The sequence below is a fragment of the Artemia sp. Qi Xiang Cuo genome, unplaced genomic scaffold, assembly GCF_049724085.1.
Source record: "Artemia sp. Qi Xiang Cuo unplaced genomic scaffold, ASM4972408v1 HiC_scaffold_3386, whole genome shotgun sequence".
NCBI lineage: Eukaryota > Metazoa > Arthropoda > Branchiopoda > Anostraca > Artemiidae > Artemia > Artemia sp. Qi Xiang Cuo.
Window position 1 is genome coordinate 2245380 of NW_028300811.1, and position 27608 is coordinate 2272987.

General features: G+C 33.5%; 2 protein-coding genes across 2 annotated transcripts in view; both read right to left on the reverse strand.

Annotated features, from left to right (window-relative positions):
• Positions 1-220: 220 nt before the first annotated feature.
• On the reverse strand, positions 221-619 carry LOC148938349 (uncharacterized). Its single transcript, XM_089107864.1, has one exon. The coding sequence runs from the start codon at positions 617-619 to the stop codon at positions 221-223; it is 399 nt and encodes a 132-aa protein (XP_088963990.1).
• A 23703-nt stretch (positions 620-24322) lies between these two features.
• LOC148938350 (uncharacterized) overlaps positions 24323-27608 on the reverse strand; it is a 48846-nt gene continuing 45560 nt past the window's right edge. Inside the window, exon 2 of the mRNA XM_089107865.1 lies at positions 24323-27603. Within this exon, the coding sequence (XP_088963991.1) occupies positions 26764-27603 (840 nt within the window). The 3' untranslated portion in view covers positions 24323-26763. The remainder of the gene's footprint in view (positions 27604-27608) is intronic.

Here is a 27608-nt window from a genome sequence, read left to right on the forward strand (position 1 = left end):
CGTAATTCAATAATGACAGATCTAGACCAAGATACAGAAAACTAGGCTTAACCACTTGCTGAGCTTCAACTATACTGTTATTGTAAAAAGTTGGCGAAGAAATAGCTCCTTGACGGATCCCTTTTCGGACTGGGATAATATTAGAAAAAATTTCATCCCACCCGGTAGACTAATCTTCAGTAAGTTTCACCTTCACTTTACCTTCACTAAGTTTTCGATACTAATTACGGGAATTGATGACTACCGACTTGTCAAGACCACGGTTATTTGCACTCAACAACAGCTGGCTATGAAAACCAGAGTCGAACGCTCGACTTACATCTAAACCCGCAATAATGATAGATTCACCGGTCCGATCACACTCGAGGAGAATAATACAGATGAGGTGATGCACATGTTCTCTACTGCTACCCTTTTTGAACCCAAACTGGTTGCTGGGTGTATAGCACACGCGGTTTATTTCCTCAATAACCAGAATTTCTAAAAGTTTACACAAAACCAGGGCAACAGTAATTTGTGTATGCGAGCTGCACTGAGTTGGATCCTTTCCCTTTCTTATAACTGGGGTGCTGATACCGACACAAAACAAATCGGGCACTAAACCACATGAAAAAATCATTAGGTATAGTAGATTTAAGTGCTCAAATAGCAACGGACTGCCATTCTCTAGATGTAAGCCACAGATATTATCATCTCCCTTTGAATATTTCTTTTTTACTTTATTGATGGCATCACAAACACTGGAGACGGATACTACAAAACCCGTACATACAGTAGGCTCAGAGAGCCTTTTGTCGAGTTCTTTTTCGAAAGCCTGTTCAGGCTAAGGATCAGGTCAGAGAACTTGGAAGTGCAGTAGTCAGTCCACACTTCCTCCGAGGGGCTTGAATGGGGAGGGTCAGAACGCTTATCACTTCTGTTATTTTTCACAAATTTTCAAACCAGGGAGGGGTTGATTTCGATATGAGCATTGTTTTCTTTTATAATACGAGCACTATGCTGAGCTAAACATTTAGCGAATTTGCGTTTCGTATACAATCTAATTTCATTAACTGTGCCCACTTTAGGCCTACCGTTGTCACACCACAGCTGAAACCAAAACCGTGACCGATGACAGGCTTCACGAAGCTCGGGGTTTTCATTCCACTTTTGTATTTCGGATCCGTTCCACACTTTTGTGGTCGGTACAGTCGTCGTTTCTGCCTCTCTCAACGCGTGCACGATTTCAGTGCAATAGGTGGTCAGCGACAACTGCTTGATAGCCTGACTTAAGCCTGATCTAGGCTGCAATAGGGGTAAGGCACTTAGATTGTAGACAATATATTGTCACACACTGAATGGTAGGTAGGAACATCAAATTTTTCCCACTCTTGTTTCATGACCCAGCGGTTATTATTCTTGAGTGGAATGCAAGGATTACTCGAGCCAACGCTGAACGTATTCAACACAGGTAAGTGGTCAGAAACACTGAGTGCATTGTTAAAACGGATAGAGAGGTAAATTGGAATCGATTTTGTTGAGAAAAAATCAAGGTTGGATGTAGACCCACTATTATGTACATGTGTAAATGCCAGGTCACTGTTCATTACAATGAGTTGAGGACATGAACTAAGAAGGATATCTGTCCTAGAGCTCTTAGTATCCCTAAGGCTACAATTAATATCCCCTGCAACAATGGCAGTAAGGCATTGTTTCTGTGATTCTGCCACAGCATTTGCAAGCTTACTGCACGCTATGCTGAACTTTCGCTCTAAATTTCAGCCACGGTAATCAGTTGGCATGTATGTAGAAAAAATAGTAACGTCTAGCAGCTGAAATGACACAAAGAAATCAGAAGACGAAATTGGTATGGGCAGACGTTTGGCATAAACAAGCAGAGCAACACCACTGGGCGGTCTTCCTCTCCCACTAAAAACTGTAGGAACACCGACAACTTTAACCAAACTGTCGAGTTGCACCGTATCTAGTCCTTCTTTCGATAGGAAATGTTCCTGTAGACATAGCACATCACAATCAGCCATGAGCTGACATAGAAGAGGTGTTTTATTTATCACTGAACCATTCATGTTCCGGTTAGTGATATTTAGAGAGCAACTCATTTTAATATCTTCTGGGCTACAGGGCACTTATACGCGCAGCACGAGTGATCAGTCTTACCACAGAGTGCACACTTCAGGGGCAGCTGGCAGGGGGTATGTTTAGAGTTTTTATGCAGACCAGCACACTGTGAGCATTTCTCTGAATTCACAGTTAGCAGCAATGTGGCCAAATGCCTGGAATTTGTAACACTGAGAGGGCAGAAACTTATATTCTGACACAGGTATCCTCAATCTTAGGTGAACTGCCTATTGCTTTTTGTAGGTATTCTTTACTTTCAAATTTTAGGTGGAAAGATCTGGATGACCGTATTTGAGACACTTCAGTACAGTTCTGCAGACCACTCTGAATGTCAGCAGTCGACGTTCCGGGGGGGGGGATATGCCGGATAATGCCAAAATATGCACTTGATTTCAATGTTGCATCTGCACCTTGGTTAGAGTTAGCTATAGCTTCAGAAAGTGTAGTTGCGTCAGCTTTGTCAGACATGACAACACGCCATTCATCCTTCCCAGGCTTTAAAGTGATAATACTTGAGCTAGAACTGCCGGCAATAGAATTCGGAAAATCTTTGTGGGTATTGGGATTGCCAAGATATATATATATATATATATATATATATATATATATATATATATATATATATATATATATATATATATATATATATATATATATATATATATATATATATATATATATATATATATATATATATATATATATATATATATATATATATATATATATATATATATATATATATATATATATATATATATATTTATGTATGTATATACTTTTTCTCGAAAACAGCTTCATATTTTTTCGAGGAAATTGTTATCTTGTGATATTCTCGCATTAAAAGAGATCTAGAAAGGTCAGAAGTCTGAGAAAATTCGTTAAGAGTCTCAATTTTGATTTTTTCAAATTACATCATTTACTAAAATGAAATTTTCCATGATGTCACTAATATTAATACTATCTTATTATAAATCAGATAGCTGAGTTTCCAACGTAATTAGTTATTTATCCAACGCAATGTCTGTAGGAAGGCCCAAAAAACGAAATTTTGTAGTTGCAGTTACTATAAATGATGATAGTTTGGAACGAACACTTGAGCTATCAAACGTTTTAAGATGTGAAAATCAAAAACCTGGACCATTAGTTGCGAAAACACCACTACTGGCAGCTAAAGCAAAGGTCATTGCTAAGTTGTCTGAAGTAATCAAAATCCAAAATGAAGAAGATAGACAAATACGGATAGAAGATATGCAACAGCGAGTATCAAAACTTGTCAAAAATGAAAATAAAGAGCAAAGACATGGGCTGTTAGAAAATAAACGAAAACATGGATTAGAGCGTGTCAAAAATGAAAATGAAGAGCAGATACACGCGGTTAGAAGATATGCGAAAATGAGAACTAGAGCGTGTCAAAAATGAAAATGAAGAGCAAAGACGCGCGGTTAAAAGATATGTGAAAACGAGCATTAGAGCGTGTCAAAAATGAATATGAAGAGCAAAGACACACGCGGTTAGAAGACACGCGATACCGAGCATGTGATCCTCGAACTGGGAAATGGAAATCTTCCTAAAAATCTTCTTAATGAAATTGAATTACCGGAAGACATAATTTCCATTGGCAATTTAATTGAGGTAGTTTTTTGGGAATGTTTGTGCAAGAAAAATTTCAATTTAATGAAGGATCAAGTTATTTTAGCTTCAATCAACAAAAAAGGTAAGAAAATAAATGTGAAAATTGTTGATGGCCTCCCTGGAGAATATAAATAGTATAAAAGTTACGATTTGCAAAAGATAAAGAAAAAGGAGGAATTGAATTTACTCCAGAATTCCTCAATTCAATTGAAACTGCAAAATTACCACGACGTGACTTAAAAATTAAGAAAAATACGATAGTTATGCTTTTGCATAACTTAGATATTTTAAAAGGGATGTTTAATGGGACCCGCCTTATTGTTAATGAATTTTTCAACAACACAATTAAGGCGAATATAATTACTGGGGAAAAATTAAGAAAAGAAGTTAATATATCTCGAGTTACAGTGGACTCTAGTAAAGGTCAACTTGGAAATATTGTTCATCGACATCAATTTTCACTTCGACCCGGATTTATATATGGTAAAATATACCTGCATTGTAGTTTATTTCACGAAAGAATAAGTTAATTACAGCCGAATGCAACAGAAAAACCTAGTAAGTAGGTTAAGCTTTCCACTCGATCGATCTTCTCGTTACCCAACATCACCTCTTCACCATCACTTTTTCCAAGTCTTAATGACTTAGTCTTCTTAACATTATAAGTTCAAAATTAAAAGTTTTTCTGAGGGAAGTAAAGAGAGAAGTTGGAACTTAAAACGAACAGAAATTATTTTTTTACGGTCTATCTAACATATATCAATATAACTATTAAAATAAAACAACTGATGATCTTTCCCTGTGTTTGTAGGATTACAGAAAACTAGCGCTTTACTGAAAACACATAACAATATAGGAGTTTCGGTACGATAAAAATAAACGGTGTAAGGACACCTTTTACAGTATAAAAAACAAAGCATTTTAGGGACATTTCATGATTAATTTGTAAACAAGATTGAAGTGAAACCATCTTGATAGTATTTGGACTATAGACTAGCTTTAGAATTTGTATAATAATTTGAATTACTATTGCATAGAGAGAATAACCGGATTTCTAGAGTTCATATTACGGTTTATTTGTTCTTTATTTCGAGTAATATTAAAGCGTGTCTACATACACACTTTCGACTCCTAAATCAATATTCTTTGTTTTTGCTTGGGTTATGTGTTTTCAGCAAAGGGCTAATTTTCTATAATACTGCAAACATAAGTAAACCAATAAATAAATCAACCCTTTGGTTTCCACTTTAAAGATAAAAAAAAGAAGAAGAGAGAGAACGCAATAGGGAACGAGAAAAAATGGAAAATAAAAGTGAGGAGAAAAAACAACCCTGGAAGAGGACAGCACTAAACATTTTTGTTCTGTAATGACCCTTTGCTGCTCGCTTAAAAAATATAAGATTCTTTGAATTCCGGAGGTCTAAGGGGAATGAATTCCAAATAGTCGGTGCAAAAAATCTAATTAAAAAAGAAGCTCTTTTTGTAGAGGGCGCTTTTTGGACTATGTCACAAGAATGTTGTGTGTCATAAGTGTGCAAATCTTGATTTATCCTTCCTTGAAACTAAAGAAGAAAATTCTGCTCAGTTAATCAAAAAAACAAAATTGACCTTTCTAATGTGAATCAGCTGGTTTATTTGTATTAGTTCTATTGGTATCTGTTAGATAGACTGTAAAGTAATAATTTAAGCATAATTTCTGTATTTATCATAAAGTTCCGTGAAATTATACTGTATAAGCTGACTTCGAAACAAAGAAGTTTCTGTTAATTATTTTTAATGGGTCACCGATACACCTTTGCATGTTCATCATTCCCATCATTCAGTTCAGACTCCTGGGCCCAAATTCACCTTCCCAGTATCATAAATGCAATAATACGTGGGGCATTCCAAAACCACGTGAAATTTTTGTCTACGAGGTAACGGCAACCGTTTTCTATGACAGCAAAGGAGTTGTACTTCTGGACTTTTTACAAGGTTGAAGGGATCTCTAGGTTCTCTAATTTACTCTAAAAAGATGGAAGCATCACCTGGAGGAGAAGTGTTTTGACATTATAGGATGTTATGTGGAAAAATTCATTGTAATAATGAATGTTCTAAATACATTCTATGTTAAAAGATACATTATAATATAAAAATCTAATAAACAATGACAAAATACTACTTACTCTTAGAAATGTGAACCATATTTCTATGGAACTAGCTGAGTATTCCTGCAAAACGTCAAGCTTACAACAAAAAACTTATTATCCATACTTTACAAAACAATACATGTTTAGGCACAGTGAACAGGAATGTAGTATGGAATTAGCGAGTATTCCAACATTGGGACCGACATGGATTTCTGTTTAACGTTTTAAATCAGTTTAATGCCATGCAGAGCAAGAAAGAAAACATTCACTTTTCTATATAAAATCAAACTGCACACTAAGAAATAATTTTTAAGATTTTTATTGCGCATCCTTAGCCTTCTAAAAGTAGCCTTCGCCTTCGAAAAGTAGTGTTTAAGTAATTCTAATGAAATAAAACAAAATATGACGAAAATATAATAGTTTAGAAACTAATTTCGGCTATATATTTGCATATTAGGGGGTGGGGGTTAAGCATAGCATATATTAAATACGTACGTAATCTAACCTAACCTAGGTACCTTTTTCGCCCCCTAAACCCCAAAAAACTAAAATTTAATTTTTATAGAAGGTATAAGAAACCATTGTTTGCAATGCTCGGCGTAGGAATTTTCCGTTGAAAGAACCTGTTTGACTAGTTTCTTTTATCATCTTTGCTATACAATATCTCGCGGGTCTCCCACCTAATAGAACAGTACCAAAGATTTTCAGGTACTTGTATCTTATAGTGACCACACTCAAGAAGTGAAGTTAGGTTAATCCTAATGAAATACATTTAAGCATAAAAATAAAATACTTTTTTAACAATATTAATTTGCATGCATCTTTTTGTATGCACCTCCGTTATACTTTAAATTTTGTCCATCATAGCGTGTGGCTTCGCAGCAAAAATACTGATGAGTAGGGGTCGGACTTGTATGATCTATCTCTCTCTTACGGGCTGGAACAACTTGTCGATTTTGACGCGTATCACGACCCAAACGGATCATCTCGTCTTGGCCTCTTCCTTACAGATCACCCTGACTCCTCTAAGGTAGACGCTCATGCTGTCATAAGTGACCACGTTGCCGTCGTTGCACGTGGAAACCTACGTATTCTGCCTCCGGTAAAGCATGAGCGAACAATCTGGCTATACAAAAGAGGTGATTGGGACGGTTTGAGAAACACTCTTTTCTCAGCAGTGGGGAGCCTTCCTCCTGGAAGGCCCAGAGAAAGCTGCAGATAAGCACCAGCAGGCCATAGACTGTGTCGAAAAGCATATCCCTTCAAAGCGGATCCAGGTGTCCAGTAAGGACAAACCTTGGTTTAACGCCCATTGTAAGAAGAAAATCCGAGCAAAGGAAAAGGCACACAAGCGATGGCTACTTTCGAAGAGCGAAGAGGACAGAATTGCATTAATAAATGCGCGCAAAGATGCAGTTCGAGCGATTCGGCAGTCCCGGGCTCCGTATAAGGAGAAATTCGCCACCAAGCTTCAACCTACTTCGGCAAAGAGTTGGTGGAGAATTGTCAAGGAGGCTTTACCGTCGTCCAAGGGGACCGCAATTCCTTCTCTCCAGACTAACAGGACAGTGGTACAAGATCCACAGGCAAAGGCTGAAGCTCCGGCTAAGCCTTTTGCCGAATTCTCGAATCTAGACGACGACGGTACAGAAGTGCCAAATTTCTCTGACCGAACCGACACTGTCCTGGAACACGTGAATTTTTCTGCTCCCAAGATCCTTTGCATTCTGCAGCATCTTGATGTGACCAAAGCCACGGGTCCTGACAACATAGCAAATGTTGTCCTCAAGCCGAACTAGCTAGACCCTTGTCATTGCTTTTCCGGCTGTGCTTTCGCTCCGGAACCTTCCCACGAACATGGAATTCCGCCCATGTTACACCTACTCTAAAGCCAGAAGGCGATCCAACGAGCGTGGGCTCCTACAGGCCTATTCTCCTTCTCTCCTGTGTTAGCAAAGTCTACGAGAGGGTCTCCAATAAAACACTTTATCAGTACCTGGAATCAAATGACCTTCTAGGCGATCGCCAATGTGGATTTCGCCGGAAACGCTCAACATTAGACTGCCTAGTGGCCCAGTATCAGGAGTGGATAGAACTTCTGGCAATGGGATACGCCATTAGGCTATTGTCCTTCGACATTGCCAAAGATTTCGACAAAGTATGGCCCCATGGCCTGCTAAAGAAAAAACCTGCCGTGCGAATGGTGTTCGTGGACGTTTGTTAAGAGTAATTGATAGCTTTCTTTCCGATCGTTCACTGCGGGTTGTTCTTGATGGGTTTATTTCCCGTGAACATCCAGTGAAAGCAGAGGTTCCCCAAGGCAGTGTCTCGGGACCTACGCTTTTTCTTATCAACATAAACGACATGGAAGATAACCTCGCAAACCCTCCGCATCACTTTGCCGACGATACCACGACACACTCAGCCGTCCCTAAACAGAAGCACCCAACACAAGCCTCCCTTTTCCTACAGATGGATCTTTTGAAAATTGAAAAGTGGTCTGATGCATGGATGATCAACTTCAATGCATCGAAAACAAAGGAGCTTCTAATTACCCGATCAAAGGCGCCACATGAACACCCCAGTTTCATCTTCAAGAATGAAGCTGTAAAGAGAGTCGACGAGCTTCGTCTACTGAGGATTCATTTCTCCGCCAATCTCTCTTGGAATAACCACATTGATCGGGTGAGAACCTCCTGCGCAAGAAAGCTGGGAGTTACTCATCGCTGCAAAAACCTTCTTCCATCCAGCTCGATTATCCCACTTTACAAATCCTGCATCAAATCCCAGCTGAATATGGATACCCGCTATATGCTGGTGCTCCGAAAACGCTGTTGGCACCACTTCAGAAGATCCAGAAGAGGGCAATAGGGGCGGGCTGCACCTCTACACAAGAATCGCTCCAGCCTCTAAATGAAAGGTTTGATGTAGCGTCGATGGCTGTTTTCTACAAGTTTATGAATTCGCCTCCCTCAGAGAAACTCTCTCGAATTGTGCCCCCCTCTGTCCAGCCGACACGAAGGCACACAGCTCGGTCCAGTTATCTAAGTGAGGATACGCCGAGAACTGAGTCCTTGAGGAACAGCTTCATCTGGTATAACACTTCTATCAGGAATGATCTTCCTGGCGATATTATTCCTGCAAATCCCACGGTTGACTCATTCAAAAGAAAGTTCAATGGACATTTAAAACCTCGAGGCCATTGAACGAGGTAAATGAATATCAGCATATCAGATACTTTGAAGCATCTGGCGCCGTGAATATTGGACTTAAAAAAAGAAAAAATTCTAATAGTTTTTCCGATCACTCCGGAAATCTCTATTCCGAGGAAATTTTTCCCGGAAATCCAAATTCGCTGAAAATACTCGCTAGGCAATTCCTCCGGAAGATCTCCACGTGCAAAATTGAATCAGCAAAAAGAAAGTGAAGACTTATAAAAAGAATGTCGTATAAGAATTCTGGAAAATCCCTCAAAGGGAAAATTCTCCCCCGAAAATTTACCTCCCTATGAAAATTTTTTTCCATGGAATCCCCCCCCCCCAAATGTCTTTATGCTTCCCAGAAAAACAATTGGCAAATTTCATAACTTACAGGCCTTTCCCCCAATTGTTGTAGGGGATCGTGTTACCCCTAATGCTATAATTATTTGATCTTTCAACTATGCTGAACAAAGTAGCTATCTCAAAATTTTGATCGGACGACGTTGGTTAAAAAAGAGGCTTAAGAGGGGGGGGGGGGGTTAGTTGCCTGCTAATCTTTTTGGTCACTTAAAAAGGGTACTAGAACTCGCCACTTCCAATCAAATGCACCCTCTCCCGATCTTTTAAGACCATTGGTTCGATAAGATCACTCCTGGAAAAACAAAACAAAAAAAAACAACAAATAAATACGTATCCTTGATCTTTCTTCTGTCAATAAATGCAAAATTGCCCATTTTCGTATACAGGAGCTTGAAACTTCTACTGTAGGTTTTTTAACATGCTGAATGTGATGCTGTGATTTTCCTTTAGATTCCTTGACTTTTAGAGGGTGTTTCCCCCTTTTCTCAAAATCAGGCAAATTTTCTCAGACTCGCAGCTTTTGATGGGTAACATTAAACTTGATGGATTTTATTTATTTGGAATCAGCATCTTAAGCCGATTCTTTTGATAGATTTCCTGATACACAAATTCTGTGTTTTAGAGCTTCGGCTACTATTGAACCGCGTCGCTCCATACTTACAGTTCGTTACCATGAACTGTTTAATGAAGGGATTTTTTCGTTCTCACGACACGACGCAGAATTTTTTCCTTCCTATTATCTTCTTTCTTGACTCTGAGCTTTGACAATTAAAAAAAAAAAAACCGGGAATAATGAAATAAAAACCAATGATCAGTTTTATATCATTTATAACTTTGGGGCTACGACCATTTAAATCTTAGAACGCATTTACAAGTGTCGCACTACAAGATGATGAAAGAAACGCACTCTCCACTTTTTCGTAACCGTCTTACAGCAATTACAAGTTTAAAACCTTGTTTTGAATAAAAACAGATTTTAAAAGCGATTCCAGACCAAGAAATATTATGTTGGTTTATCTTAATAGTAAATATATCATGAAAACAAATTTTTAGAAACAAATTAGAAATAATTTTGAACCATCTGAAAGATGTTGGTAATCTAAAATTGTTGCATACCATTGGAAGGATCGTGCTAGGAAAAAAAAGAATCTGCAGTAAGATCCTCGAGATTTGTAATGCCTCATTTAAAATCTTCTCTTTTTCTTATAAAAAGTACGTTTTATTAAAAAATATTTTTATATACTAAATTATAAAATAAATTTTGCAACAAATACTTCTTTTACGTGTTATTTATTAACTAGTCTTGATTAAACTAAATTAAATTAAGACGAAATACTGTAATTTTGGAACCATTCCATTTTATAATCTCTGTAGCGTTCTATACGACGTCATATCAAGCTAAATTGCTCATAGTTATGAGTAGAGATGCCTTATTGAGTCGTGACAGGAGTCCATATATGGGCATAGAACCACGTGGTTAATGGGGTCAATGACCTCTTTCTCCAGGTGTGTTTTTGGCACGCCCTCAGCGAAGGTCAGTGTTGTTATTGTTTCCGAGGCAAAATGCCAAGGTCAATGTTGTTGTTTTGTACAGAGTCATTAGAGCGAATATGTGGTTAATGGGGTCAATGACCTCTTTCTCAATGGTCTCTTTCTCCAGGTGTGTTTTGGGCACGCTCGATGCAAATGTTATGATCCAGAAATAGTATTGTTATTGTTGTTTCCAAGCCAAATGTTATGAGTTCCCGGGAAACAGTTAATTAATGTCTGACAGATGACGTCAAGTTAATTAATGTCTTTGCATTTCCAAAGAGAATTGTCTCCGAGAAACAGTTAGATCACACATGATGTCATGATTGATTGATTGACACGAAAGGGGAATTAATTTGTTATTCTAAAGAGAATTGATTCACGAAAGGGAAATTAATTTGGAGTTCTAACAAGAATATCGTTTCCGAGGCAGATGTTTTGATCTTAGCGCGCGAAAAGGTTTCCAAATAATTGAAATAAGCCAGCGCAGGGATGCCAAACAAAAGGAACATGCTGAAATTCCGTTTGGGGATAATTTTGGCGAAACCGTTTTAGCTAATTTATGGAACTATTACGATGAAACAGTTAGAGACATTTTGAAAGAAGATTTTAGGAAAGGTTTTAGAAGAGAATTTGAGGGTGAAACTCTGTGGTCCTTATAATACACAAGTTCCATTTGAACAGTGTTGTGAGGTCCTCTACCCCAACCCCAAAGGGTTCCGATCCCCCACCCCAACCCCGAAGGAAGCCCCCGGTACTCAAAGGCCCCCAAGCTCCCAAAGAGCCCCAGCCCCCCCCCCCCCAAACGCCCTCCTCAGACCCTCCTCTGGTCCTCAAAGGCCCATCGAGCTCCCAAAAGACCACCGGGGTCCCAAAGGCCATCACCCGGTCCCCAAATGTCCCCCAGGATCCCAACTGCCTCCCCCGGACCCCCAAAGGCCCTCCCTGTGGTCCCCACAGGCTCCCAAAGGGCCCCCCGACCCCCAAAGGCCCTCCCCCGGTCCTCAAATGTCCACTGGGCTCCCAAAGGACCAATCGGTCCTCAAGGGCCTCCAGACCCACAAAGGCTCTCCCCGGGCTCCCAAAGGACCACCCAGCCCTTGGTTTAGTTTTAGTTAAAAGTATAGAGTGTTTTAGCTTAGAGTCATAACTTAGAGTTTTTCTTGAAGTTCTAGTTTAGTTTAATTTTAGTTAAGAGTTTGATGTTTTACCTTTGAGTTTCAGTTAGAGTTTTAGTTTGGTTTAGTTTTAGTTAAGAGTTTTTAGTTTTATCTTATAGTCTTAGCTTAGAGTTTAAGTTAGAGTTGTTGTGTAGTTTAGTTTTAGTTAAGAGTTTATAGTATTATCTTAGAGTTTTAGTTTAGAGTTTTTATATTAGAGTCTTAGCTTAGAGTCTTAGCTTAGAGTTTTTGTTGAAGTTCTAGTTTAGTTTAGTTTTAGTTAAGAGTTTTAGCTTAGAGTCTTAGCTTAGAGTTTAAGTTTATTTTAGTTTTAGTTAAGAGTTTAGACTTTTACCTTAGAGTCTTAGCTTAGAGTTTTAGTTTAGAGTTTATAGCTTAGAGTCTTAAGTTAGGGTTTTTGTTGAAGTTCTAGTTTAGTTTAGTTTTAGTTAAGAGTTTAGAGTTTTAGCTTAGAGTTCTAGTTTAGTTTAATTTTATTTTAGAGTTTCGAGTTTTGTCTTAGTCTTATATTAGAGTTGTTTTTTGTAGAGTTATATTTTATTTTAATTTTATTTAATAGTTTGATTTTTTTTCCTTTTATTTTAATTTATAATTTCATTTTAGTTTTAGTTAATATTTTGGTGTTTTAACTTAGAGTATTATATTATATTTTTTATTTGAGTTTTAGTTTATTTTAGTTTTAGTTAAGAGTTTAGAATTTTAGCTTAGAGTCTTAGCTCAGAGTTTTTGTTAGAGTCATAGTTTATTTTATTTTTAGTTAAGAGTTTAGAGTTTCAGTTAGAGTTCTAGTTTAGTTTAGTTTTAGTTAAGAGTTTAGAGTTTTTAGCTTAGAGTCTTAGCTTAGAGTTTTTTGTTAGGGTTCTAGTTTAGTTTAGTTTTAATTAATAGCTTAGAGTTTTGTTAGAGTTATAGTTTAGTTTAATTTTATTTAAGAGTTTAGAGTTTTAGCTTAGAGTTTTTGTTAGAGTTCTAGTTTAGTTTACATATAGTTAAGAGTTTGGAGTTTTACCTTAGAGACCTAGCTTAGAATTTTAGTTTAGTTTAGTTTTAGTTAAGATTTTAGAGTTTTATCCTATAGTCATACATCAAAGTTTTTGTTAGAGTTATAGTTTGTTTTTAGTGAAGATTTTAGATTTCTAGCTTATAGTCTTAGCTTACAGTTTTTTGTTATTGTTCTATTTTATTTTATTTTAATTTAATAGATTAGAGTTTTTAGCTGAGAGTTTTTGTTGAAGTTCTAGTTTAGTTTTAGTTAATAGTTTAGAGTTTTAGCTTAGAGTCTTAGCCTAGAGTTTTTGTTAGAGTTGACGTTTAGTTTAGTAATAGTTAAGAGTTTAGAGTTTTAGCATAGAGTCTTAGCTTAGAGTTTTTGTTAGAGTTCTAGTTTAGTTTACATATAGTTAAGAGTTTGGACTTTTAACTTAGAGACCTAGCTTAGAATTTTAGTTTAGTTTAGTTATAGTTAATAGTTTAGAGTTTTTTAGCTTAGAGTATTAGTTTAGAATTTTTGTTAGAGTTCTAGTTTAGTTTAGTTTTAATTAAGAGTTTGGTGTTTTACGTTAGAGTTTTTGTTGAAGTTCTAGTTTAGTTTAGTTTTAGATAAGAGTTTAGATTTTTAGCTTATAGTCTTAGCTTAGAGTTTTTTGTTAGAGTTCTAGTTTATTTTAGTTTTAGTTAAGAGTTTAGAGTTTTTAGCTGAGAGTCATAGCCTAGAGTTATTGTCGAAGTTCTAGTTTAGTTCAGTTTTAGTTAAGAGTTTAGAGTTTTAGCTTAGAGTCTTAGCTTAGATTTTTTGTTAGAGTTGAAGTTTACTTTAGTATTAACTAAGAGCTTAGAGTTTTTAGCTTGGAGTCTTAGCTTAGAGGTTTTGTTAGACTTCTAGTTTACTTTAGATAAAGTTAAGACTTTGGAGTTTTACACTAGTGACTTAGCTTAGAGTTTTTTTTAGAGTTGAAGTTTATTTTAGTAATAGTTAAGAGTTTAGAGTTTTAGCATAGAGTCTTAGCTTAGAGTTTTTGTTAGAGTTCTAGTTTAGTTTACATATAGTTAAGAGTTTGGAGTTTTAACTTAGAGACCTAGCTTACAATTTTAGTTTAGCTTAGTAATAGTTGAGAGTTTAGAATTTTAGCTTGGAGTCTTAGCTTAGAGTTTTTGTTAGAGTTCTAATTTAGTTCAGTTATAGGTAAGAGTTTATTGTTTTAACATAGAGACTTAGCTTAGAGTTTTAGTTTAGTTTAGTTTTAGTTAAGATTTTAGAGTTTTAGCTTAGAGTCTTAGCAGAGAGTTTTTGTTAGAGTTCTAGTTTAGTTTAGTTTTAGTTAAGAGTTTAGAGTCTTAGTTTAGAGTTTTTGTTAGAGTTATAGTTTAGTTTAGTTTTAGTTAAGAGTTTTGTGTTTTACCTTAGAGTTTTTGTTGAAGTTTTAGTTTAGTTCAGTTTTAGATAAGAGTTTAGAATTTTAGCTGAGAGTCTTAGCTTAGAGTTTTTTGTTAGAGTTCTAGTTTATTTTATTTTTAGTTAAGAGTTTAGAGTTTTTATATGAGAGTCGTAGCCTAGAGTTTTTGTTGAAGTTTTAGTTTAGCTCAGTTTTAGTTAAGAGTTTAGAGTTTTAGCTTAGAGTCTTAGCTTAGATTTTTTGTTAGAGTTGGAAGTTTATTTTAGTATTAGTTAAGAGCTTAGAGTTTTTAGCTTAGAGTCTTAGCTTAGAGTTTTTGTTAGAGTTCTAGTTTACTTTAGATATAGTTAAGACTATGGAGTTTTACACTAGTGACTTAGCTTAGAGTTTTTGTTAGATTTGAAGTTTATTTTAGTATTTGTTTATAGCTTAGAGTTTTTAGCTTAGAGTATTAGCTTAGAGTTTTTGTTAGAGTTCTTGTTTAGTTTACATATAGCTAAGAATTTGGAGTTTTACCTTAGAGACATAGCTTAGAATTTTAGTTTAGTTTAGTAATAGTTAAGAGTTTAGAATTTTAGCTTAGAGTCTTAGCTTTGAATTTTCGTTAGAATTCTAATTTAGTTTTGTTATAGTTGAGAGCTTGGTGTTTTACCATAGAGACTTAGCTTAGAGTTTTAGTTTAGTTTAGTTTTAGTTAAGATTTTATAGTGTTAGCTTAGAGTCTTAGCATAGAGTTTTTGTTAGAGTTATAGTTTAGTTTAGTTTTAGTTGAGAGTTTAGAGTTTTAGCCTAGAGTCTTATCTCAGAGTTTTTGTTAGAGTTCTAATTTAGTTTAGTTTTAGTTAAGAGTTTAGTGTTTTAAGCTTAGAGTCTTAGTTCAGAGTTTTTGTTGAAGTTCTAATTTAGTTTAGAGTTTTAGCTCAGACTTAGAGTTTTAATTAGAGTTCTAGTTTAGTTTAGTTTAGTTTTAGCTTAGAGTCTTAGGAGTTTTAGCTTAGAGTCTTAGCTTAGAGTTTTTGTTATAGTTCTAGTTTAGTTTAGTTTTAGTTAAGAGTTTAGAGTTTTAGCTTAGAGTCTTAGCTTAGAGTTTTTGCTATAGTTCTAGTTTAGTTTATTTATAGTTAAGAATTTTGTGTTTTACCATAGAGACTTAGCTTAGAGTTTTAGTTTAGTTTAGTTTTACTTAAGAGTTTAGAGTTTTAGCTTAGGTCTCAGCTTAGAGTTTTTGCTAGAGTTCTAGTTTAGTTTAGTTTTAGTTAAGAGTTTAGTGTTTTTAGCTTAGAGTCTTAGTTTAGAGTTTTTGTTGAAGTTTATTTTAGTTTTAATTTAAAGTTTTAGATTAGACTTATAGTTTTAATTATAGTTCTATTTTAGTTTATTTAGCTAAGAGTTTAGAGTTTTAGCATAGAGTCATAGCTTAGAGTTTTTGTTAGAGTTCTAGTTTAGTTTAGTTTTAGTTAAGAGTTTAGAGTTTTACCATAGAGTCTTAGCTTAGAGTTTTACTTTAAGTTATAGTTTGGTTAAGTTTTAGTTAAGAGTTTCGAGTTTTAGCTGAGTCTTAGCTTAGAGTTTTGCTAGAGTTCTATTTTAGTTTATTTTTAGTTAAGAGTTTAGAGTTTTAGCTTAGCTTCCTAGCTTAGAGTTTTTGTTAGAGTTCTAGTTTAGTTTAATTTTAGTTAAGAATTTGATATTTTACCTTTGAGTTTCAGTTAGAGTTCTAGTTTAGTTTACTTTTAGTTAAGAGTTTAGCGTTTTACCTTTGAGTCTTAGCTTAGAGTTTTAGTTAGAGTTCTAGTTTTGTTTAGTTTTATTTAAGAGTTTAGAATTTTATCTTAGAGTCTTAGCTCAGAGTTTTTGTTAGAGTACTAGTTTATTTTATTTTTATTTAATAGTTTAGAGTTTTACATTTGAGTTTCAGTTAGAGTTCTAGTTTATTTTAGTTTTAGTTAAGAGTTTAGAGTTTTACCTTAGAGTCCTAGCTTAGAGTTTTTGTTTAATTTATAGTTTAGTTTAGTTTTAGTTAATAGATTAGAGTGTTTGTTAGAGTTCTAGTTTATTTTAATTTTATTTAAGATTTTAGAGTTTTAGCTTAGAGTTTTTTTGTTAGAGTTCTAGTTTAGTTTAATTTTAGTTAAGAGTTTTATTTTTTTTACCCTTCAGTTTCAATTAGAGTTCTAGTTTAGTTTTATTTAAGAGTTTGGTGTTTTACCTTAGAGTTTCAGTTAGAGTTCTAGTTTTGTTTTAGTTAATAGTTTGGTGTTTTACCTTAGAGTCTTAGCTTAGAGTTTTTTGTTGGGGTTCTAGTTTAGTTTAATTTTAGTTAAGAGTTTGATTTTTTAACACCGAGCTTTAGTTAGAGTTTTAGTTTAGTTTTAGTTAAGATTGTGATTTTTTTAAATAAAGTATTATATTTGAGTTTTTATCTCTATTCCGGTTTTTCTTTATTTTGGTTTAGGTAGTTTTTGTTTAATACTATATCCACTTATAAGAGGTTTTTTAGTTTTCTATTTTAGTTTAGTTTCATTTAAGATTTTATTTTCTAACATATAGTCTTAGCTTAGAGTTTTTGTTGAAGTTTTAGTTTATTTTAGTTTTAGTTAATAGTTTAGAGTTTTAGCTTAGAGTCTTAGCTTAGAGTTTTTGTTAGAGTTGAAGTTTAGTTTATTAATAGTTAAGAGTTTGGTGTTTTAACGTAGAGTCATAGCTTGGAGTTTTAGTTAGAGTTCTAGTTTAGTTTAGTTTTAGGTGAGAGTTTAGAATTTTAGCTTAGACTCTTAGCTTAAAGTTTTTGTTAGATTTCTAGTTTAGTTTAGTTTTAGTCAAGAGTTTAGAGTTTTTAGCTTAGATTCATAGCTTAGAGTTTTTGTTGAAGCTATAGTTTAGTTTAGTTTCAGTTAAGAGTTTATATTTTTAGATTAGATTCTTAGCTTAGAGTTTTTGTTAGAGTTTTAGTTTAGTTTAGTTTTAGTTAAGAGTTTAGAGTCTTAGCTTAGAGTATTAGCTTAGAGTTATAGTTAGAGTTGAAGTTTAGTTTAGTAATAGTTAAGAATTTAGAGTTTTTAGCTTAGAGTCGTAGTTTAGAGTTTTTGTTATAGTTCTAGTTTAGTTTAGTTAAGAGTTTAGAGTTTTATCATAGAGTCATAGGTTAGAGTTTTTGTTGAAGTTGAAGTTTAGTTTAGTCATAGTTAAGAATTTAGAGTTTATATCTTAGAGTCATAGCTTAGAGATTTTGAAGTTCTAGTTTAGTTTAGTTAAGAGTTTAGAGTTCAACCTTAGAGTCTTAGCTTATAGTTTTACTTAGAGTTGAAGTTTAGTTTACTTATAGTTAAGGGTTTAGAGTTTTAGCTTGGAGTCTTAGCTTAGAGTTTTAGTTAGAGTTCTAGCTTAGTTTAGTTTTAGTTAAGAGTTTAGAGTTTTGCCTTAAAGTCTTCGCTTATTGTTTTATTTAGAGTTCTAGTTTAGTTTAGTTTTAGCTAAGAGTTTTGAGTTTTACCTTAAAGTCTTAGATTAGAGTTTTAGTTAGGGTTGAAGTTTCGTTTAGTTTAGTTATAGTTAAGAGTTTATAGTTTTATCTTAGAGTCTTAGCTTAGAGTTTTAGTTAGAGTTATTGTTTAGTTTAGTTTTAGTTAAGAGTTATAGCTCTAGCCTAGAATCTTAGCTTAGAGATTTAGTTAGAGTTGATGTTTAGTCCAAACTAGCATAACCACAAAATTACACAGTATTGCATAGAAATACCAAAACCATAGGTTAGGTTAGGTCAGGTTAGAAGTTTGGTTTCTCCACGTTTAAGTTAGGTTAGATTAGGTTAGCTTATCATGAGCGCTCATGCTAAGACCCTAAGCTGAAATTCTAAATTCTTAACCAAAACTAAACTAAACTAGAACTCTAACTAAAAACTCTAAGCTAAGACCCTAAGGTAAAACGTTAAACTCTTAACTAAAAGTAAACTAAACTAGAACTCTAACTGAAACTCAAAGGTAAAATATCAAATTATTAACTAAAATTAAACTAAACTAGAACTCTAACAAAAACTCTAATCTAGGACTCTAAGGTAAAACTATAAACTCTTAACTAAAAATAAACTAAACTAGAAATCTAGCAAAACTCTAGGCTAAGACTCAGCTAAAAGTCGAAACACTTAACTAAATCTTAACCAAGCTATAACTTTAAGTAAAACTCTAAGCTAAAACTCTATGGTAAAACTCTAAACTCTTAACTAAAAATAAACTAAACTAGAACTCTAACAAAAACTCTAAGCTAAGACTCTAAGCTAAAACTATAAACTCATATATAACCAAATTAAAATATAACTATAAATAAAACTCTAAGAGTAAGCTAAGACTATAAACTGAAACTAAACTAAACTTTAACACAAACTCTAAAACAAGACTCTAAGATAAAAACAATAAAATATGAACTAAAACTAAAACTAAACTAGAACTCTAGCAAAAACTCTAAGCTGAGACACTAAGCTAAAACTCTAAACTCTTAAGTAAAACTAAACTAGACTAAAACTCTAAGCTAAGTCTCTAGGGTAAAACACCAAACTCTTAACTATAACTAAACTAAACTAGAACTATAACAAAAACTCTAAGCTAAAACTCTAAACTCTTAACTAAAACTAATCTAAACTAGAACTCTAACAAAAACACTAAGCTAAAACTCTAAGCCAAAACTCTAAACTCTTAACTAAAACTAAACTAAACTAGAACTCTAATTAAAACTCTAAGTCTGAGCTAAAACTCTAAACTAAACTAGAACTTCAATAAAAAACTTTAAACTAAGACTCTAAGCTTAAAACACTAAACTCTTAACTAAAACTAAACTAAATTAGAACTCTAACAAAAACTCTGAGATAAGACTATAGGCTAAAACTCTAAACTCTTAACTAAAACTAAACTAAACTAGAACTCTAACAAAAACTCTGCTAAGACTCTATGCTAAAACTCTAAAATCTTAACTAAAACTAAACTAAACTAAAACTCTAAGCTAAGTCTCTATTGTAAAACACCAAACTCTTAACTATAACTAAACTAAACTAGAACTCTAACAAAAACTCTAAGCTAAGACTCCAAGCTAAAATTCTAAACTCTTAACTATTACTAAGCTAAAGTAAAATTCTAAGCTAGGTCTCTAAGGTAAAACTACAAGCTCTTATCTATATTTAAAATAAACAAGAACTCTAACAAAAACTCTAAGCTAAGACTCTATGCTAAAACTCTAAACTCTTAACTATTACTAAACTAAACTTCGACTCTAACAAAAACTCTAAGCTAAGTCCCTAGGGTAAAACTCCAAAGTCTTAACTATATCTAAAGTAAACTAGAACTCTAACAAAAACTCTAAGCTAAGACTCTAAGCTAAAAACTCTAAGCTCTTAATTAATACTAAAATAAACTTCAACTCTAACAAAAAATATAAGCTAAGACTCTAAGCTAAAACTCTAAACTCTTAACTAAAACTGAACTAAACTACAACTTCAACAAAAACTCTCGGATATGACTCTCAGCTAAAAACTATAAACTCTTAACTAAAACTAAAATAAACTATAACTCTAACAAAAAACTCTCAGCTAATACTCTAAGATAAAATTATAAACTCTAATATGAAACTGAACTAAACTAAAACTTCAACAAAAACTCTAATGTAAAAGACAAAACTCTTAACTAAAACTAAACTAAACTAGAACTCTAACAAAAACTCTAAACTAAGACTCTAAACTCTTAACTAAAACTAAACTAAACTAGAACTCTAACAAAAACTCTCTGCTAAGACTCTAAGCTAAAACTCTAAAATCTTAACTAAAACTAAACTAAACTAAAACTCTAAGCTAAGTCTCTATGGTAAAACACTAAACTCTTAAATATAACTAAACTAAATTAGAACTCTAACAAAAACTCTAAGCTAAGACTCCAAGCTAAAATTCTAAACTATTAAATATTACTAAGCTAAACTAAAATTCTAAGCTAGGTCTCTAAGGTAAAACTCAAAACTCTTAACTATATGTAAACGAAACAAGAACTCTAAAAAAACTCTAAGCTGAGACTCTATGCTAAAACTCTAAACTCTTAACTATTACTAAACTAAACTTCAACTCTAACAAAAACTCTAAGCTAAGTCCCTAGGGTAAAACTCCAAAGTCTTAACTATATCTAAAGTAAACTAGAACTCTAACAAAAACTCTAATCTAAGACTCTAAGCTAAAAACTCTAAGCTCTTAACTAATACTAAAATAAACTTCAACTCTAACAAAAAATCTAAGCTAAGACTCTAAGCTAAAACTCTAAACTCTTAACTAAAACTGAGCTAAACTAGAACTTCGACAAAAACTCTAGGATACGACTCTCAGCTAAAAAATCTAAACTCTTAACTAAAACTAAAATGAACTATAACTATAACAAAAAGCTCTCAGATAAGACTATAAGCTAAAATTATAAACTATTATATGAAACTAAACTAAACTAGAACTTCAACAAAAAGTCTAATTTAAAACACAAAACTCTTAACTAAAACTAAACTAAACTAGAACTCTAACAAAAACTCTAAACTAAGACTCTAAGCTAAAAAACTCTAGACTCTTAACTAAAACTAAACTAAACTGAAATTCTAAGCTAGGTCTCTAAGGTAAAACTTCAAACTCTTAACTTTATGTAAACTAAACTAGACCTATAACAAAAACTCTAAGCTAAGACTCTATGCTAAAACTCTAAACTCTTAACTATTACTAAACTAAACGTCAACTCTAACAAAAACTCTAGGCTAAGACTCTAAGCTAAAACTCTAAACTATTAACTAAAACTAAACTAGAACTTCAACAAAAACTCTCAGCTAAAAACTCTAAGCTCTTAACTAAAACTAAAATAAACTAGAACTCTAACATAAAACTCTAAGCTAAGACTCTAAGCTAAAATTCTAAACTCTTAACTAAAACTAAACTTGAACTCTAACAAAAACTCTGAGATAAGACTCTAGGCTAAAACTCTAAAATCTTAACTAAAACTAAACTAAACTAAAATTCTAAGCTAGGTCTCTAAGGTAAAACTCCAAACTCTTAACTATATGTAAACTAAACTAGAACTCTAACAAAAACTCTAAGCTAAAACTCTAAACTCTTAAATAAAATTAAACTAAACTAGAACTCTAACAAAACTCTAAGCTATTAATTAAAACTAAACTAAACTATAACCCTAACAAAAAACTCTAAGCTAAGACTCTAAGCTAAAAACTCTAAACTCTTAACTAAAACTAAACTAAACTAGAACTCTAACTGAAACTCTAAACTCTTAACTAAAAATAAAATAAACTATGACTCTAACAAAAACTCTGAGCTAAGACTATAAGCTAAAATTCTAAACTCTTAACTAAAACTAAAATAAACTAAAACTCAAATAAAAACTCTAAGCTAAGACTATAAGGTAAAACACCAAACTCTTAACTAAAACTAAACTAAAACTCTAACTGAAACTCAAAGGAAAAAAAATCAAACTCTTAACTAAAATTAAACTAAACTAGAACTCTAACAAAAAAAACTCTAAGCTAAGACTAAGCTAAAACTCTAAACTCTAAAATAAAATTAAACTAAACTAGAACTCTAACAAAAACTCTAAGCTATTAATTAAAAATAAAATAAACTATGACTCTAACAAAAACTCTGAGCTAAGACTCTAAGCTAAAATTCTAAACTCTTAACTAAAACTAAAATAAACTAAAACTCAAATAAAAACTCTAAGCTAAGACTCTAAGGTAAAACACCAAACTCTTAAATAAAACTAAACTAAAACTATATCTGAAAATCAAAGGAAAAAAAAATCAAACTCTTAAATAAAATTAAAATAAACTAGAACTCTAACAAAAAAACTATAAGCTAAGACTAAGCCAAAACTCTAAACTCTAAAATAAAATTAAACTAAACTATAACTCTAACAAAAGCTCTAAGCTATTAATTAAAACTAAACTAAACTAGAACTTCAACAAAAACTCTAGGCTATGACTCTAAGCTAAAAACTCTAAACTAAAACTCTAAGCTAAGACTCTAAGGTAAAACTCTAAACTCTTAACTAAAATTAAACTAAACTTAAACTCTAAGCTAAGACTCTAAGCTAAAACTATAAACTCTTAACTAAAACTAAACTAAACTAGAACTTAAACAAAAAATCTAAGCTAAGACTCTAAGCTAAGACTCTAATATAAAAACTATAAACTAAAACTCTAATATAAGACTATAAACCATTAAATAGGAAGCACCTACACAATAACACTAAAATAAACAATAATCTAGGAATCTAATATAAAGTTAAAAAATATTAACAACAAATACACAAAACCATAACTCGACCTTAAACTCAAAGTTAAAACATCAAACTCTTAACTAAAGTTTAGCTAAACTAGAACTTCAAGAAAAACTCTAAGTTATGACTCTAAGCTAAAACACTCTATACTTTTAACTAAAACTAAACCAAGGGCTGGGTGGTCCTTTGGGAGCCCGGGGAGAGCCTTTGTGGGTCTGGAGGCCCTTGAGGACCGATTGGTCCTTTGGGAGCCCGGTGGATATTTGAGGACCGGGGGGAGGGCCTTTGGGGGTCCGGGGGCCCTTTGGGAGCCTGTGGGGACCAAAGGGCGGGCCTTTGGGGGTCCGGGGGAGGCAGTTGGGAGCCTGGGGGACATTTGGGGACCGGGTGATGGCCTTTGGGACCCCGGTGGTCTTTTGGGAGCTCGATGGGCCTTTGAGGACCAGAGGAGGGTCTGAGGAGGGCGTTTGGGGGGGGGGGGCTGGGGCTCTTTGGGAGCTTGGGGGCCTTTGAGTACCGGGGGCTTCCTTCGGGGTTGGGGTGGGGGATCGGAACCCTTTGGGGTTGGGGTAGAGGACCTCACAACACTGTTCAAATGGAACTTGTGTATTATAAGGACCACAGAGTTTCACCCTCAAATTCTCTTCTAAAACCTTTCCTAAAATCTTCTTTCAAAATGTCTCTAACTGTTTCATCGTAATAGTTCCATAAATTAGCTAAAACGGTTTCGCCAAAATTATCCCCAAACGGAATTTCAGCATGTTCCTTTTGTTTGGCATCCCTGCGCTGGCTTATTTCAATTATTTGGAAACCTTTTCGCGCGCTAAGATCAAAACATCTGCCTCGGAATCAATTCTCTTGTTAGAACTCCAAATTAATTTCCCTTTCGTGAATCAATTCTCTTTAGAACAACAAATTAATTCCCCTTTCGTGTCAATCAATCAATCATGACATCATGTGTGATCTAACTGTTTCTTGGAGACAATTCTCTTTGGAAATGCAAAGACATTAATTAACTTGACGTCATCTGTCAGACATTAATTAACTGTTTCCCGGGAACTCATAACATTTGGCTTGGAAACAACAATAACAATACTATTTCTGGATCATAACATTTGCATCGAGCGTGCCCAAAACACACCTGGAGAAAGAGACCATTGAGAAAGAGGTCATTGACCCCATTAACCACATATTCGCTCTAATGACTCTGTACAAAACAACAATATTGACCTTGACATTTTGCCTCGGAAACAATAACAACAACATTGACATTCGCTGAGGGCGTGCCAAAAACACACCTGGTGAAAGAGGTCATTGACCCCATTAACCACGTGGTTCTATGCCCATATATGGACTCCCCTTTGTCACGACTCAATAAGGCATCTCTACTGTTATGTATAGAGTTTATTTCTATGTACCAGCTTATACAGAATTACAGAGATGACATAGTTCACATCGAATCGTAGGTCATATTTATAGAAGGCAAGTAAAACAACAAAATGGTGCGGGAAATTGAACAGTAAGCTTTAAAAAAAGAGGTCCGATCTCAAACATCTATCATTATTATGAAAGAAGGTTTAAGATGAATATGACACCCTTTGCCGGCAAAAGACAGAAGAAGACGCTCCCAAATGGGACAAAACCACTCAAAAGAAAGCAAGAGCTAAATTAAAGGGAGTCCCTTCGACCTTCTAGCTCTAACAGTGTGAGCCAGAGAAAGAACAATCAGAGATGTGCTGCCATAAGGCAAGCTTGGTGCTGCAATGAATTTTTAGTAGTTGTTGCAGTATTTCAATTTGGTGTATTGAAACATACTATTATGAAAATTCTTTATCCTGCCATCTTTACCAAGAAGAATGGTTGTCTCAGATAAAGTTCTTGCATCAAAAGTAACCAATTACTTAGGTATTTTATTCAAACATCCCAGATATATAACCAAAACATATATAAAATGCACAGAATACAGAAAATAGTCATATCGCTTTTCAAGTGACTATGTTTATACTATACGAAACTCTAATTATATTGAATTTTAACGTCAAATCATCTTTCAACATAGCTAAAATAATTGTTAAGAACCCATTTTAAGTTAAATCCTTTGAAAAAAAAACTGTTGATTTAGATTGTATTTAATGGAACTATTGGACACTCGTCTTTTGAATCAAAATTTAAACTCTCAACATTTGGCACTTTAACTTATCAAACCTGATCTCAGCATAGAATTACTACTTGATTGTTGTTTAGACTCTAATTTCCTCATCAACATTACTAATTACAAAGTTATTTGTGTTGTTAGTAATTAAAAGAGAAGCCTAATCTGCAATTTTATTTTTTTTTTTTTGAAGAAATACAACATTTTTCTCTAGTCTTTCAATAAAGTACAGATTTTCATTCCAAATGTTTTTAAATGATGGAAATGAAATCAGGGTAAAAAATCCTGATTAATTCACCAGTGATGCTTATGTCATCTAACGTCATCTTATGTCATCTTATGTCATCTATGTCATATATCGGTACTTATACCTAGTGCAACCTAAGAAAATGAACAATATTGGGTGGTTATTCTAATCACATTTAGGAACTTAATTGATGAGATACTGTTTTTTTACTTAAATTTTACCTACTTGGAATGTACACTTTCAATTTTGTTTTAAATCAGTTCTTTCTTTATTCATTCCTACTAAATCGTGACTGAGCTTTGATCTATCAATTTTTGAATAAAGGAAAATTCAGGAAAAGTCACTACTAGCTGATGTCTCGTCATTGAAGAATATTTTTTTTTTAACTGTATGTTACTTTGATGCTAATTTACAAATTTTAAAACAACAGCTTCCTTTAATTCCGAATAAAAGTTTAAATGATTTATGCAAGTATAACGTTAAAAAATTGATGATCAGCAAAAACAACATATTAAAAGTTGTTCTTAATTCACTGCTGAAAATAATTTAAAATTGTTCAATTTCTAAGGTAAATTTTACAGGTAGGCAGTTACAAAACTGGCTCGAGCCAGAAACTTCAATAGAGCTAGTACTTGGCTGAGTCAGCTGGCCAATTCTAAATGGGGCTTAGCATTAGAATTAATGATAAATTTAAAAAAATGCATATTAGAGATTAAATGGTGTATGACATAATCTTCACCACCTACTATTTATTTAAAAAAAAAACTTAATCAGCAGTCATTGCTGACATTGCAACCTGTCATTTTTAGAAATTCAGACAGGAAAGAGATGAATGTATGCCCTTTAGCATCTAGACTCCTTATAAACACATGAAGAAGAGGCAGTTGGACACAATATCATCAAATTCATCAATTCAATAATATATCGAGGGAGCAAAAGAGAAAACAAGTTTTTAAAAATATGGGTCGGGGGGTGTGTAGGTGTAATTTTTCAAATCTTTCAATGAGAATGCAAAAAATACCATTTTTCAATGCAAATACCATCCGTACAATTAAAATACACTTAGTTGAAAAAAGAAATTGACAAATAAGAAAAAAAAAACAGTGTAAAAAAAAGGTATGATTAGTATAAAAACAAATAAAAGCCACACACAAAGATATTACTTTGAAATGTAGCACCCAAAAATATTTATTTAACTTTTAGGGAAATATTTTATAGAAGCCGTTTTTAGATTCTCATCATAATTTTTAGCCTTGAATTAAGAGCCCAAAGATGTCACTAAGACTTGCTTCATTATTCTAAACTGCTTTCTAAGCTCTAAATTTTCAAACAATTTGAAAACTTGGAACACTGGAAATTTTTCTATTTTTTTCTGAAAATTTAACATCCGTGTGGGACATGGGTTTTTCTTCAGGATTCGTTGACTTCCACTTGTAAAATATCTTCAAAACCCTTTCCAAATTCTCCATCTTTTATAGATGCAGCATATAAAAATGTATTTTTGAGAACTACAAGTCACATAAAAAGGTATTATTTTAAAATTGAGTCCCCAAAAAGATTTGTTTCACTTTTTAGGTACGCAAAATGTGTGCACTTATTGCAGTTTAGATAAAAATTGCCCTTCATACATTTCTCACATTTGTGCTTTCCCCTGCACTTAGATGAAAAATGATAAGGTGGCTCAGTATTGTGCTTGCATTCTCCACAATACCTTTTAGTCAAGGACGATTGTAAATATTCTTTAGACTTCAACTTCAATGAATCAACAACATTGATCACATCTCGATCTATCGAGGATCTCGATCTCGATTCTCGATCTATCTCTTCTCGATCTATCGAGGATGATTTTAAATATTGTTCAACCTTCAATAAAGAGCCCAAAGATTTCTCTAGGACTAACTTCATTGTTTTAAATTCCTCTCCAAGTTTCAAATTTTCAAACAATATGAGAACTTCGGACAATGCAAAGTTCTTTAAGTTAATCAGTGATAAGATTTTTAAGGATGCTATGGATCTTTCCTCAGGATTCTCTGATGTCCAGGAGTAGAATATATTCAAAAAACTTTCCCAGTTATCCATCTTTGATCGATGTAGCATATCACAACATATTTCCGAAAATTTCATAAAATCATCAACAGTAAATGAATTGACAAACTTTGGAACTGCTTTTCCTGCTACAGCGATGCAGGCAAGGTCTTTTAATGCTCTCATCTTGGACGCTGGAGTGTTGCCAGAAATTGAAAAACAAAATTCAAGGAGTTTATAATTTCCTATATTCAACAGTTGTCTATATTCAACAGTTATTTTTTCTGTAATATCTTCCTTTATACCAAAAAAACCATATTTCTCGACAATATAATCGAAACCTTCCTTGT

Excerpts from the sequence above, each read along its gene's own strand:
- LOC148938349 (XM_089107864.1), bottom strand. The coding sequence starts at position 619 with ATGATTTTTTCATGTGGTTTAGTGCCCGATTTGTTTTGTGTCGGTATC.